The sequence below is a fragment of the Syngnathus acus genome, chromosome 15, assembly GCF_901709675.1.
Source record: "Syngnathus acus chromosome 15, fSynAcu1.2, whole genome shotgun sequence".
Taxonomy (NCBI): domain Eukaryota; kingdom Metazoa; phylum Chordata; class Actinopteri; order Syngnathiformes; family Syngnathidae; genus Syngnathus; species Syngnathus acus.
The window spans coordinates 12,061,918-12,076,964 of record NC_051100.1 but is presented as its reverse complement, the minus strand read 5'-3'; the positions used below and the strand labels follow the sequence as shown (position 1 = coordinate 12,076,964).

Genomic DNA, 15,047 nt, shown 5'->3' with positions numbered 1-15,047 from the left:
TTTTTTCATAGTTTGGGTGGGGGGGCGACTTATAATAAGGAGCGACTTATGTGTTTTTTTTTCAAATATTTTCCAAAAAAAAAAAAAAAAAAAGTGAAACCGCGATAAACGAACCACGATGTAGCAAGGGATTACTGTAATTTGAATTTCAAGTGACGTCAGCAGCGCGACGCGGCGTGGCGGTTGTTTACATAAAGGACAAAGATTGATCACGGGATGGCGAAGGACCCCACGTACTACCGGCATCATTAGCAGCTTTGTTTCTAAGTGACATGGCGGACGAAGAGTTTGAAGGATTTAAGGATTTGGAGTGACACAGAAGGTTTGAAAAACTATTATGGCTTTTACGCACGCCCCGTCCTATTCTATGGAGCTCTCTTTCACCTCCATGGATGGAAGTCTGGGGCCGGCGCTCGGCCGGGTGGCTGTACGAGGACGGTGGATAGGGCTCGGTCATGGCTTTTACGCACGCCCGGTGTTAGAAAAATGTATATATATGTTATCATGCGTTCTCTAATCAATGCTTTACCGCAATATTACTGCAATATATGCTTGCTGTTTGGCCTTGCTGTTTTTATGATGTACCACAGAAGAGAAAAGGTACGGCTGGGCCAGGAGAGAGGTCAGACAGGACGCAGCTGATAACTCAGCAAAAAGAAGACATCTACCGAGACAGTTCCTTCTTAACAAAGACCGCTTTGTTAGACAACATGCCTCATTGCTGTCTTGCACTTCAGATGAACCTACAAGTGACCATCAAAGTCTGGGTTTTCCAAGCTATCTTGATCGTTAGATTATGTTTGTGCGTATCCAGTAATTAATAACCTAGCTTGTCTCATCCTACTCAAGGTCGTAAAACCTCCCTTGCTAGAGCTCAAGGACTTTCTCTTCTCAACTCAAACTCCTTTTTCTCACGTTCTTATTATTTTGCTTACGAGGCAAAGCCCACGTGCTCCCCCCCCTTCCTTTAGGGGCTTTTGCCTCACAATTGTGGGTAGGGCAAATCCAAATAAAAAGAGCGGGAGTGTACACAGATATTTAGTGTTGTGAGATTGTTGTAAACTATCTGTACTGCACTCCTCGCGAGAAAAGACTTGATATTCTGTCTCACTTGTGGTTTGTTTGCTGATGCTCTTCTCTTAATAGTTGTTCAGTCAGCGATTTAAACCTGACAGAAATTGGGGGCTCGTTCCGGGACCTCGACACACCTTGAACGGTTCCAGCGGACTCTTCGACACAGGCGAAAATCCTCGGCCGAGGTAAACAAAAGCCCTTTGACGGGACTGTCTCGATCAGTCCGGCTGGACACCGGGAGGGTTGACGAGGCTATCCGAGGAGGAGAATCAGCAGACCGTGAGTAGGAATATTAATTCTACTAAAAAGAAATGGTTGAGCGGTGACAAGAGGTCACCTAATGAATGAGCGGTGACGAGGTCACTTAAAACGAGCAGTGACAAGACGTCACTTAAAGACCTTGAGAATTCTAGACCCTATCAAGTGCAATAGGAGCAGTTAAATTCCGCGGGGGCGTTGTGGAGCCCCCTAACTTGTACGTTAGTTAAATTCCGCAGTGGGAGGGGCGGACTCCTCTGTTATTCCTAAAAAAAAAAAAACGCGCGTGGTGTGTTTGTGTTTGTGTACGGTTTGACTGAGAGTGATCTCATTTGAGCGCTCCTCTATATAAGCACACAGGATTGTAAACAGTGGCTTTGTGTGGGGGCAGAGGCAAGAACTCTCCGCTCCCTTCAGGGAGGTGAAAGGAGACTTACCACACATCGAACTTTTAACCACTGTCCTGTGAATAAAGTTGGTTTTAGGACACTGTAGGTGCCATTCAAACCACCAACTCCAAAATTTAGAAAAATAAACCATGGGAAACTTAAATAGTAAGCGAAAGTCCCTACCCCGACATGAACTAAAATGCAAAGATTGGAAAATAATTGAAAGGCAGGATCCCGACCGACTTAAAAAAAAGATTTCGATAAATGGGTTAAAAAATATAAATTTGAGGGAGAACTAGAAGAAGTACAAGAGCGGGAAGAGAAAACACATGCTACAAATTCAAAACTAAAGATCATAGCGAAGTTGTATCCGCAAATACATGACACACACAAAATTGAGAAATCACCTCCTCCTTATGGGTTGATGGACAGAGCCACTAGGCAGAAAAGCCCGCTAGAAATGGATTGGTCAAAGGAAATCAGAGCAAATTATACAGAAATAGGGAGAACAAAGCAAAATGATAATGAAACCTTTGATGAGTATCGAGTGCGAATGACAAAAGTGTTTAAAACACACAGTGGACTGGTGGAAGATAATGCGCCTCAAGGTGCTTATCAACAGCAATTAAAAAATGCCATCCACGCAGGGTCCAGACCAGCAATACAAGGCTGGGTGATCAAACATTATATAGGCATGAACACCGGAACTTTGGAGGAATACATAAATCATGCCCTCCATGCGGAAAAAGTAGTAATAGACAAACAAAAACGAAAACGAATGAAAGCTACAAAAGACACTTTTCTGGTAGACCAGGATAGTGACACTTTTTACCAAAATGCAGGCAGAGGACAGAAAGGCCAGAGAGGGCGAGCAATGTCTAACAGAGGAGGCTTTAGAGGCCGAGGAAGAGGAGTTGTGCAACCTCCAATAGAATGCTGGAATTGCGGAGAAAACGGTCACATGGCACGTGACTGCACAAATTAACAAAGACAGTTATGGCTAGGCCAAAACCAAATCAAATCAGGTTTCCATGTAATGAAGTGGGAACCTGGCTGCCAAAATTAAAGAGAAATTAGCTTAAATATACAGGAGATATTTGTGTTAAAAGGATAAAGTAAGATAAAGAAACACTGAAGTTAAAATTGGCTAAATAAATGGAAAAGAATTACAAGTAGCTTCTAAAAGTAAAATAAAGAATAAATCTGACAAGTAAGACGAGCAAAAAGTTGTTCTTAGTGGGATCTATGTGGTCTTATACATATGTTGTGCGTCATCCTTTTGTGTTGGTGTGTGTGCGTGTGCGCGCAGAGGATCCTCATGAATGTTGTGTGTATGAGTGTGAGTGCGATGTGGGTCCTATGGAAGAAATCAGTAATGGAGAATGTTCAGGAGGCTGTTGAGCGATAATAGGGAAATTGAGAAGTAGACGATGATGTGTTTAAGTTGGTTGGAGAAACTAAGATGAGCAGTGTGTTGAAGTAGAGAAAATAAGACGTGTGTGGCAGAAAGTGACTAGAACGGTGGTTTGATAGGATGAGAATAAGAGACAGCAAATGTTGTGTAGAAGACAGTGAAAGATGTCGAATGTGAACATGATGAAGGGGGCAACAGCAAAGTTGGCCTGCCCTTTGAGAAGGTGAGACTGATAAGCGTGCCTGCGTTCGCGCGTAGTCGCGGGGCGGGGCTGTGCGCTTGGCCTTTGCTATGCTCGTGTGGGCGGTGGGCCGGCATCATGGTTGTTGCAGGAAATGGCCAGCCTGTGACCAATCAACATTGATGCTGCGCCCCCCCCTCGCACGAGGGGTGCTATGGCTGCGGGCGAAGCAGGGAAAGTGTGAGTTTCTCAGAGTATGTTTGAATATTTGTAACAGGGTGATGCTTAAGGAAGATGTGACAATATTTGCATGAAGGATAATAGACACTGATGAGAAAAAAGTATAACCAAAAACGTCAAAACAGAGGATGATGTTGGCGCAGCGTTGTTTGTTGGTATTGTTTGTGAGCTGTGGCTGCTGTTTTTGTGTTGTCTGTGTGCTGTCAGTGTTATGTGTTAAAATTGGCTAATGTAGGTGCACAAAAGAATTTGCTAGACTGTAGTCTATCTGATTTGCACCGCAAAACAAAAGCAATTTTGTGAAAATAAGAAGAAAAGAAAGGCGAGCAATTTTTTGTGGGCAGAAACTGGTCCACAATGCATTAATGCCTAGCCCTGATGAAACAAAATTTGAGAGATGGAAAGAACTTGCTTTCTGGAATTGGATGAAGCAAAATTATTAAATAACAACATTTCAAAACTAAATTTGGAAGAAATAGTCGATTGGTTGTGTCAAGACTACACAAGTTTTTACATTTCAGAATAAGAGAGTGATTGAGTTAGTTAAAGTTAAGAAACAACAACAATTGACTATTATATTAATTTACTGGCGGTTATTTTGTTGGTTTTTATCTTTTTATCTTGATTGGTTTGACACCTTGAGGGAGAAAAGATTAGGATGTGGAACACGGGTTGAGACAACCAGTTACACACGCAAAGCATGTGTGCACTGGGACACTGAGAAGCATTTTGAAAGGTGTGTCAAATTAAATGAAGATGAAATCATATGTAGTAATACAACACTTTACTACATATGGATGCTCTAAATCATACAATTGAGTAAAATAAAACATACATTTTGATTTTCATTCAAATTGCTAAGATTCTTGTGATAAACGATGAGAGAATGATTGAAAAGAAACTGCAAAAAACTACAAGAAACTACAACTACGCTAGTTGTGGAAGCAGTCCAATTGCCACGAAAAATAGCTATATGCACGTGTGCAGGGCACACATGAGACTGATAAGGTGCCAAGAGGTAACAAGCTTGCGGACGGAACCGCATAGCTGTAGTGCAAAAGACGCTTCAAATTTTGTACACACAAGAAGCAGATTAAATTACTGAAACGTTTTTAGAGATGTGCAGCGACAAAGTCCATAGGCTGAAATTCGATTATGGACGAAAAGGGGGCCAGAGTGGGGAATGGTATCTATAAATGACCAGAAGACTGACCTATCCTACAAAAAACCTATACAAGTGGGCAGCGATGTTGAGCCATGGTTGTGTGTCGCATGGCTCAAGAGGGGGGATAATGGGGCAGTTCAGTCAGCTTTATACAACATATGAATTGATTCATATTCAAAACATTTATAAAACTAAATTTTTGTAGAGTTTAACATGTGCTAATCACAATCCACAGGGTTATAATGCCTGGTCATAATAGATGCATTCTCAAAATGGTTTGAATTGGCTTCAACAAAAACACTGAATGCCTTAACAGTGGCAAAAAACGTTATGTAAAGAAATAATGCCGAGATATGAGATTTCAGAAATTAATTCTCATGACAGGACATAAAGTGTGAAAATGTGCATGGAAAAAACTGGAAGATCATGGACAAAATGTTTAGACCCGGTCAAACTGTTCATAAATATTACAATTACTGTGGGTTTAACCCCGTATAAAATTGTTTGGGCGACAATATAGATTACCATGTTTTGGAACCAAGTGGGAAACTAAGGATGATTAAAATTTGGTAGAAATAAAAAAGAAAAAGGAAACAATGTTGTTTAAAAGATCAATTTGACCTTTGCAGGATGATCTGCTGTGTCGGATCTGGACTGCAATGAAAATATGATGTTTATATGTGTACTTTGTCAACAACCACTGTAGATGTTAAAGAATGGGATGATTATATCTAAAATTAATGTGGATATTTTGTTTCAGGTAACTATAAGAGTTACTGAAAAACGAAACAATTGATTGCTAATGGCAAAACAAGCTGTAAAGACAAGAAGCAAAAATTGAATATGTCATATGTATGGATTTGCAACCGATTCTTTATGTTGTATCGTTGCCATTGACCAAAGATTGTGTGAAATCTGTCACATCTACTGATTGTGAAATGTGTGACAGAGCATTCTATATAGTAATATCCATTGAAAAAAGAAAAAAGAAGCCATTGCTTTCAGAGAATGTAGTCAAGCTAAATTGTATATGTATCAACATGCCAAGATCTGGGAAAAAGCTGGAAAAACAAACAAACAAAATGTCTTTAAATTTGAGAGGCGACAATGATCTGACTGAAATTGATGCAATCAGAGTCCCCAGAGGAGTTCCTGATTAATAAGAATTAATTGACCAAATTGTAGCAGGATGGGAGTCTTCCATTTGCTGGTGGTGTACGATGAACAAGAACGTCGACATGATACATTACAACCATTGCAACATGCAGAAATTGGGCAAAGGACACAAGCGGGACTTGAGGCAGTGCACGAACAGCTAGCCACGCCTTCCCTAATGTCAATCCAGAACCGCAATGCTCTTGTTATGTTGTTGTCTGAGAAAGGAAGGGTCTACGCAATGTTCAGGGAACAATGCTGCACCTTCATCCAGAATGACACCGCCCCTGATGGGAGCCTGACGAAGGCGATTGCAAGCTTGCAATCCCTCAAAACGAGGATGAAAGAGCACAACAAGTGGATGACTGCTTTTGGGAAGTATAAAGCCCTTGTGTCCTCAATTACTGCTATACTCACCTTGTGTGGTTGTTGTTGTATTCCATGTCTCCGTGCTCTGTTTAATCGTCTCATCACTACAGCAATATCGCCCATGGAAGACAAGATGGCCGGGGTATGCCTCTAATGTCTGAACGCCAGCATGTTGATGATAACGATGATGATGATGGAATTTTTGCACTTGGGTCTACAGACTTCTTCCCAGATCTGGGTGTTTCCGAATGATAGTATCGCAACGTTTATCCTTTCTTGGTGTAAACTTATTTGTGCTCATACTTGTGATCCTACGGCTGAAAATCTTTTTGAAGTGGCCGGTTTTCGGTGATAAGATGGTCTCTGAGAACTTATGATACTCAGGGGGGAATTGTTAGAAAAATGTATATATATGTTATCATGCGTTCTCTAATCAATGCTTTACCGCAATATTACTGCAATATATGCTTGCTGTTTGGCCTTGCTGTTTTTATGATGTACCACAGAAGAGAAAAGGTACGGCTGGGCCAGGAGAGAGGTCAGACAGGACGCAGCTGATAACTCAGCAAAAAGAAGACATCTACCGAGACAGTTCCTTCTTAACAAAGACCGCTTTGTTAGACAACATGCCTCATTGCTGTCTTGCACTTCAGATGAACCTACAAGTGACCATCAAAGTCTGGGTTTTCCAAGCTATCTTGATCGTTAGATTATGTTTGTGCGTATCCAGTAATTAATAACCTAGCTTGTCTCATCCTACTCAAGGTCGTAAAACCTCCCTTGCTAGAGCTCAAGGACTTTCTCTTCTCAACTCAAACTCCTTTTTCTCACGTTCTTATTATTTTGCTTACGAGGCAAAGCCCACGTGCTCCCCCCCCTTCCTTTAGGGGCTTTTGCCTCACAATTGTGGGTAGGGCAAATCCAAATAAAAAGAGCGGGAGTGTACACAGATATTTAGTGTTGTGAGATTGTTGTAAACTATCTGTACTGCACTCCTCGCGAGAAAAGACTTGATATTCTGTCTCACTTGTGGTTTGTTTGCTGATGCTCTTCTCTTAATAGTTGTTCAGTCAGCGATTTAAACCTGACACCCGGTCCTATTCTATGGATCTCTCTTCCACTTCCGTGGCTGGAAGTTCACGCCGCCACACGCCTGGAAGTTTGTTTTGTTAAATAAAGAGCCGTTTACCAAACCCACGTCTTTCCTTGAACTTTGTTAACGCTACCATATAGTTATATAGTAGATCTGTGGAATAACGACGAGGCACCATTGAGAGCGTCCTCTCCAGTTGTATCGCTGTCTGGGGTGGTAGCTGCACTGAATACAACATGAAGGCCCTGCAGCGCATAGTGAACATGGCTGGTAAGATTATTGGTGCTTCACTCCCCTCCCTGAAGGACATTTACACCTCCCATCTCACCCGCAAGGCGACCACAATTGTGAGTGATGTGAGTCACCCCGCTCACTCTTTGTTCGATCTTCTGCCCTCTGGGAAGAGGTACAGGAGCCTGCGCTCCCGCACCACCAGATTCACCGGCAGCTTCATTCTCCGGGCTGTTAGGATCCTGAACTCTCTCCCCCCTTCTGCGTAGCGTCCTGTACTTTTGCGCTATATTCTGACTGTCTGCTGTATGCACACTTGCTCCATTTTTGCTCCTCTTATTTATTGTGTTATTTGTTTATTTATTATTTATTCATCACTCTTATTTATTCATTGTTTGTGCCTTCTTGTTTTTATTTTTTTTGTGTTGTTTACTTGTATGTATATTGTGTACTATGTCTTGTCACCGTGGGATAGTGGGAACGTTATTTCGATCTCTTTGTGTGTCTTGGCATGTGAAGAAATTGACAATAAAGCAGACTTTGACTTTTACTTTTTGACTTTGAAGCGAATTGATTACCTTGAGGAAATCTTTGATTTCGGGATTGTCGTCGGTTTTCTGCTGAATCAGCGTGGCTCCGTTCAGCTGACACGAGCAGAACCTGCGCAATCACCATTGGGCGTAAGGAAAGGATCACGTGACCTTCGACACTGTGCATGCGTGCATGTGACCACCTACCTGATATACGGCTGCATGTGTGGCAGCTGATTGGTGAGGATGTCGCCGATCATCTTGACAGGCATGCGATCGCCCGACATCTTCTTCCTCACCCGCAGCGCTCTGCAGGCGGTTGTCGCTTCTTAGGATGGTATTTTCACAAAGGCACAGCTCACAGTACATGAGGACGATGACAATGTGTGCTTACTTGAGCAGCTTGATGTTGCACATGATGAGCTCCTTCCAATTGACAAAGATCATGGCCACCTCCTTCTCACTCAGCAGCTCACACTCCAGCAGAGGCTTGTGAAAGATCTAACACACACACACACACACACACACACACACACACACACACACACACACACACACACACACACACACACACACACACACACACACACACACACACACACACACACACACACACACACACACACACACACACACACACACACACACACACACACACACACACACACACACACACACACACACACACACACGCGCGCGCGCGCGCACACACGCACGCACACACAAAATATTTTGGCGTTATATGGACAAATGAGGGCAGCTTGTTGGTGCAATTGGTTAGCACATCCGCCTCACAGTTAGGAGGGTGCGGGTTTAATTCCACCTCCGGCCCTCCCTGTGTGGAATTTGCATGTTCTCCCCGTGCCCGTGGGTTTTCTCCAGGCACTCCGGTTTCCTCCCACATCCCAAAAACATGCTTGGTAGGCCGATTGAGCATTCCAAATTGTCCCTAGGTGTGAGTGTGAATGGTTGTTCGTCTGTGTGCCCTGCGATTGGCTGGCAACCGGTTCAGAGTGTCCCCCGCCTACTGCCTGATGACTGCTGGGATAGGCTCCAGCACGCCCGCGACCCCCGTGGGGACAAGCGGTATAGAAAATGGATGGATGGATGGATGGATGGATGGATGGATGGATGGATGGATGGATGGATGGATGGGAAAATGATTAGATTTTTTGTTTTGGGCACAGGATAAAGAATACATGCCTTTGAGTAACATGCTATGATACTTTGTTCGAGTATGTGAGATCTGTTAGCTTGTCTATACTGTCTGGCCAATAGACTCATGTTTAGTTAGACAGCAAACTTTGAAGTAATTCTGAAAAATGATGACTGATTAAGTTTGTTGGCAGCATCAAGTGCATTTAACAAAATTATTTTGATAAAACATATTGCAGGATAGTGCTCATATCTAAAAGTACTCAGAAGTAAGCCAAAGTAGCACTAAATACATACGATATTTCTTAAGTTTAGTTAAAAACAGAAATGTCGTCCAGGTGAACACAAAAGATCTGCTGCTCCCTGCTGATCACCAAAGGACCACATAAATATAAAGGCCCTTCTAAATAATTCTCATGGAGACAGTCTGCATAAAATCAACACTAGTCAAGAAGAAAATGGAGTTATGTTGAAAAGTCCCCCACCCCTACCTCAGTGACGAGCTGCAGGTCGTTGACGTAATTCTCCTCCGTGACGATGAGCTCGTGGATGTAGCCTTGACGTTTCCTCTCCATGGGACTCAGCATGTCCAGCAGATGCAGGTCGGCGCACCCTGAAAACAAAAAACTGCACATCAACCAACATTCGCGGTGTTAATTAACCAAAAATGAGAATGAGATACATACCTGATGTCACATTTTTTTCTGTTTGAGAAATTGTGCGGGTGTTAGAATAAGGAGCATGTGCGTGTCTCAGAGCATTTAATCATTGTGATGCAGTCAGATTCAGCACCTTGCACAACGCAGGAGTCAATTGCGCCGCACTTACATTCATTCTGTACACGCCTTCCTTGAAATCTGCGCAAAAAGCTCGCTGGCGCCCACCATATTTTCCCCACTGCACCGAGCGCAAGTAGTGCAGTGCGTTTGCATTTGGCTCATCAGAGTTCATCAAAGGTCAGCCCGTGAGTAAAGTCAGACACATTCAAATAACTCAAGCCCATGTGGGATGCCGGCGGCTTCGTTCGAACTCGATTGCTTCTTGGATATTTAAAAAAAAAAAAAAAAAAAGTTAATAAACCAGCTAATTCCATTTGTGAGGGCAAACATTAAAAATCACAATACTGTCAACAACATCCAAATATATGGCAACTATTACAGGGCTCGTCTCTTGCTATGGGAAAAAAAGTTAAGGGGGGCGTCTTGTTGCCCGAGTAGCAGCGGTTGTTTCTCATGTCACGGGCGTTCTTGATTAAAGATTAAAGTCCCAATGATCGTCACACACACACCTGGGTGTGGTGAAATTTGTCCTCTGCATTTAACCCATCCCCGTGTGATTTTAATCCATCCCCTGGGGGAGAGGGGAGCAGTGAGCAGCAGCGGTGCCGCGCTCGGGAATCAGTTGGTGATCTAACCCCCCAATTCCAACCCTTAATGCTGAGTGCCAAGCAGGGAGGCAATGGGTCCCATTTTTATAGTCTTTGGTATGACCCGGCCGGGGTTTGAACCCACAACCTTCCAGTCTCAGGGCGGACACTCTACCACTAGGCCACTGAGCTGATTGTTAGTTTATGTCAAGTATATGTTCATGTTATGGCGACACATACAATATAACATCTTTATTTATTAAGCGCTTTCACATGGTGAATTTTAGTTTGTGATCTGTTAAGAACGCAAATGATTTAATGGGTCTTAGTCTTAAAAGGTTTGGTGATTGTGAAAATTTCTAGGATTAAATTGAATAGAGCGATTAAATGTGTGTGGCTCAAATGTGAATACAGTTTGTAAAATCCAGAAGAAAGGCTAATTTGCTATGGCAAGCGATAAAAAAACAATTTAAGTGAAGGCCATGTGCTCATTTTGTGCTGCTGAGGTAAAGAATGCGACCTTTTGTTTGTGTTTCAACAAAAAAGGCACACATTTCTGAGTATAAGATCATTATTATTTGGGTAAATGTGTTTTTGTGACATGTTTCGTGGTGTGCCGTGAGATTTTTCTTGTTGAAATAAAACGTGCTTTGTAGGGGTGTAACGATTCATCGATACACATCGATTAATCGATATAATGCTCTACGATTTGTTGGCATCGATGCTAAACGTAAACATCGATCTATATCGCCCGTTTCTGACCTCGGACGTTAGACGCGACTTTATTTTGAAATCCAGTTCATTGTTGCTTGCTTCCTCTTTCCGGGAGCAGTGCGCTGCGTGTTGTGTTGTGAGCAGAGCAGGCACGTGAAAGGGGAGCCGACAACTGCGCGGCTCCTGGGCTGGTGCTATGGCTAGTGTCCAAGAAGACGAGGAAATTCGCTCCCCTTTGGGCTTCATTCATTATAAAGAACTATAAAGAACTTATTTTTGTTTTGTAATTAAATAGTTCTGTAATGCACTTTAAAGTTAATGGTATTACAAAAAAAGAAAGAATATTCATTTTTCTTTACTTACTTATATGAGAAAAAATATAGGAATTTGATCAAGTTCAGTGTTAAAATAAGCACTTTGTATACTACAATACTCTTGTAATTTCCTAAATAAAGAGTTTGCAGTACCTTGTTGATTTTGCGTATGAATTGTTATAAATCAGGATATTGTTCTATATCGATCGTAGAGCACTATATCGTGATGTATCGTGAATGAATCACAGCAGGCTTTAAGATATGGGCAAATATCGTATCGCGGTTCTTTGTATCGATATGATATCGTATCGTGACAAAACCCGCGATTTACACCCCTAGTGCTTTGACAAAGCACTGCTCTACAGCACACACAACATGTCAAACAATTGTTGATCTGGTTTCGATGAAGCAAGAAGAAACAAACTCTTGGCTGGAATGACTCACGAGTACTAGAAGTGCATGCCTTGTGCAGTTGCAGGTCGAACCATGTGATCGTTATAGCAACAGACGAGCCCATATTAAAGACGTAAACAGAACATAAAGTCAATACATCAATAAGTTGTTTAAAAAAAACGGCTGTGGGTAAATCAATAAAATGTGTAGATACAATCCCAAAACTCTGTACCGTGTGTGTGTGTATATGTGTGTGTGTGTGTGAGCGAGAACGCAAAGAGAAGAGGAGGAGTCTGGACGAGTCTTTGGCTGTAACGTTCCACATTGGAACGCATCCTCCAGCAGATAGTGGGTCTTTCTGTGAAGCTGTGGGGAGGGGTCGGGTTAGTCAGGGAGGGGGAGGGGGGGGGGGGGGACTGACAGGTGAAGGAAGCTACTGAGGGTAGAAGTAATAAAAAAAGAAGCAAAGCGTGGATGTACAAAGGAAGATTAGGACCACACTGAAAAAATTAGACTTAAATTGTCGTTTTTTGTTTAAAAGAAGCCATGATAGTATGACATTTTAAAATTTTCATTGTATTTTGGGGGAGACATTTTTTGAGAGCTAAATTGTAATTTTGTCAACGGAGGCCCATTTTGTAGATTAAAAAACATTGAATTTGTCTAAAAGCCCGAATAGTATGAGAATTAAGTCTAATTCTTAGAAAAAAATATATAAATATTACTGAAAATATGTAACTTTTTCAAGAAAGACTTGTCATTTTAACGATTTGATAAAGTATAACTTTAAAACACCCTCCAATTAAAAAATATATTTTTCCTATTTCATTCTTCCCCAAAAAGATAAAATTGAAACGAAAATAAAACTTTCCTATCATTGTCTGTCTTTTTGTTCAGTGTGGCTCTCCTACTTCCAGACAGGGATGAGCTGAGCTGCTTCTAAAATGGCACAATCTCCCGTAAAGCCACAAAACGACCCACTATCCACTTCTCCACCGCGCTACGACTGAGGCGTGCATGTGCATGCGTGCATGTGAATGTGAATGGAGTCCCAGTCAAACATGTCAACCAGTCCAATCTACCTCTTGCCTCGCCTCACCTCTCGCTAGACACAAGATGGTGAGGTGAGGCGAGGCGAGCGGAGACGCGCCAACAGGCAGACGCTTAACGATACGGTCACTCAGTCAGTTTGTCTGTCTGTCTGTCTGTCTGCCTGCCTCTCTGTGTGTGGCTTCTATTGGTGATGGAGCGTCGCCATTTCCGGGTCATGTGACCGCTCGTTGCTGTCCCATTGGTTGAGTGGTCTAGTGGGCGTGGCCTAGTGGGTCTCTTTGAGGGCTTTGAGGAGAGGGGGGTTCTGGGGAATGATATGATCCTAGAGAAAGGACGACAACAACAACATCAACAAAAACAACAACAACAAACTGGGTGCTAGGCGGGTGGAGCGTGCGGCGACGGCGACAGTACACAAGTCGAACATCAAAAGCGGGCCACCCCGCACAAGTATTTGTTGCATTCATTGTCTTTCCCATAAAACCTTTTTTTTTTATTCACATAGGTCAATGGATATTTGGTTGTGTTTCATTGTAAATGCAATAAAAATGATTGGTAGTAAATGAGTTTTACTGCTACATTTAACTGCTTGGTGTAATAAATAATTGGTGAATTAAAATTGTCCACTGCTTGCCTTAAGATCTAATAAAGACTTTATGATGGCAACAATTTCTATTTCCAAAACTATGGCAAGACTACTCACACACTAAAGTATATTTGTAATGACGCACATGTAAAAAATAACATGTGTGTATGAAGGCCTCGTGTTCACTCTGGAATCTTTTTGTCTATGATGGACCATGCAGGAGAATGGGTTGGGAGAGTGGTGGGGTATGGGCAAATGCAGGAAAATAGGAAACACCTAATAACACTGACAGAAAGACGCGTGAACACACACACAAAGACTATCCAGAGGTGGTGTGACTGAACAGGGACATCACCATAGAGGCCATAAAGGCAAAAAGGCTGACGGAGATGGAGGGCAAAGGACACAGAGAGATGGACAGAGACAGATAGACACAGAGAAAGACACACAGAAAGAGACATGAGAGAGAGAGAGAGAGAGAGAGAGAGAGAGAGAGAGAGAGAGAGAGAGAGAGAGAGAGAGAGAGAGAGAGAGAGAGAGAGAGAGAGAGAGAGAGAGAGAGAGAGAGAGAGAGAGAGAGCATCGCCACACTACAATCTGGCGTGTGTGTATGCGTGTGAATGTGTGCATGTGTCAGAGGGCGAGGAAGTTTGGAGTCGTTATATATTTAGTGCATGCATGCGTACTCACACTGTGTGCTGGGGTCGGTGTCGGTGGTGAGCTTGACGTAGTTGCTGGGAAAAAGGCCCTCATGGCCGTTCAGCTCGCCTTTCCACCAGTCGCAGTCGTCCTTGTTGAGCACGGTGATCACCTGACCCTTCTGGAAGGCCAGCTCGTCATCGTTCTGCGCCACGTAGTCGTACATGCCGATCACCTGGCACACGGCTTCCGCAAACACCAAAAGTGCAAAACAGAAGCAAGTCGGACGCAGGACTGAAGCTATCGAATCGTTTCAGAAAAGAGTATTCTTGGAATTGCCTAGTTTAAAAATAGATTTGCAATACTAGGCAATAATGACTTTTCACCCAGATGCATCTTTTTGTCATGTTTCATGAAAACTCTGTGTGTGCGTGTGTGTGTGTGTGTGTGTACCAGTGTTGGTGGGGACTAGTTTTGGCGGCGTGGGCTCAGTGGGCGTGGTCTTGCTGGTGCTGGGGCTGAGCAGCTTGACGTAATTGGCCGGAAACCATCCAATTTGTCGCTTTTTCCCCCGGGCCTGGAGTGATCACAGCGCAGAATGTCAAGCACCCAATGAAACGGCTTGCTTTGTGCCGTGAACGCAACTCAGCACAGCGCTCAGATGCCATCCATCTGCGTATGGCAGAGTGTGCTTCACTAAACACATCAACCCTTCTTTTCATGCGTCC

General features: G+C 42.9%; 1 protein-coding gene and 1 long non-coding RNA gene across 9 annotated transcripts in view; one reads left to right on the top strand and one right to left on the bottom strand.

The window, feature by feature from the left end:
• itsn1 (intersectin 1 (SH3 domain protein)) overlaps positions 1-15,047 on the bottom strand; it is a 36,486-nt gene that overhangs the window by 5,348 nt on the left and 16,091 nt on the right. For all 8 annotated transcript variants that reach the window (XM_037272056.1, XM_037272060.1, XM_037272057.1 and 5 more), the window contains 6 exons: positions 14,773-14,896; positions 14,371-14,565; positions 9,746-9,867; positions 8,494-8,600; positions 8,307-8,408; positions 8,148-8,229 (listed from right to left, as the gene is read on the bottom strand). In XM_037272056.1, the coding sequence (XP_037127951.1) occupies positions 8,148-8,229; positions 8,307-8,408; positions 8,494-8,600; positions 9,746-9,867; positions 14,371-14,565; positions 14,773-14,896 (732 nt within the window). The remainder of the gene's footprint in view (positions 1-8,147; positions 8,230-8,306; positions 8,409-8,493; positions 8,601-9,745; positions 9,868-14,370; positions 14,566-14,772; positions 14,897-15,047) is intronic.
• Positions 1,437-11,011, top strand: LOC119134973. Its single transcript, XR_005100450.1, has 3 exons — positions 1,437-1,549; positions 5,625-5,638; positions 10,999-11,011. It is a non-coding gene; the product is annotated as an uncharacterized LOC119134973 (long non-coding RNA).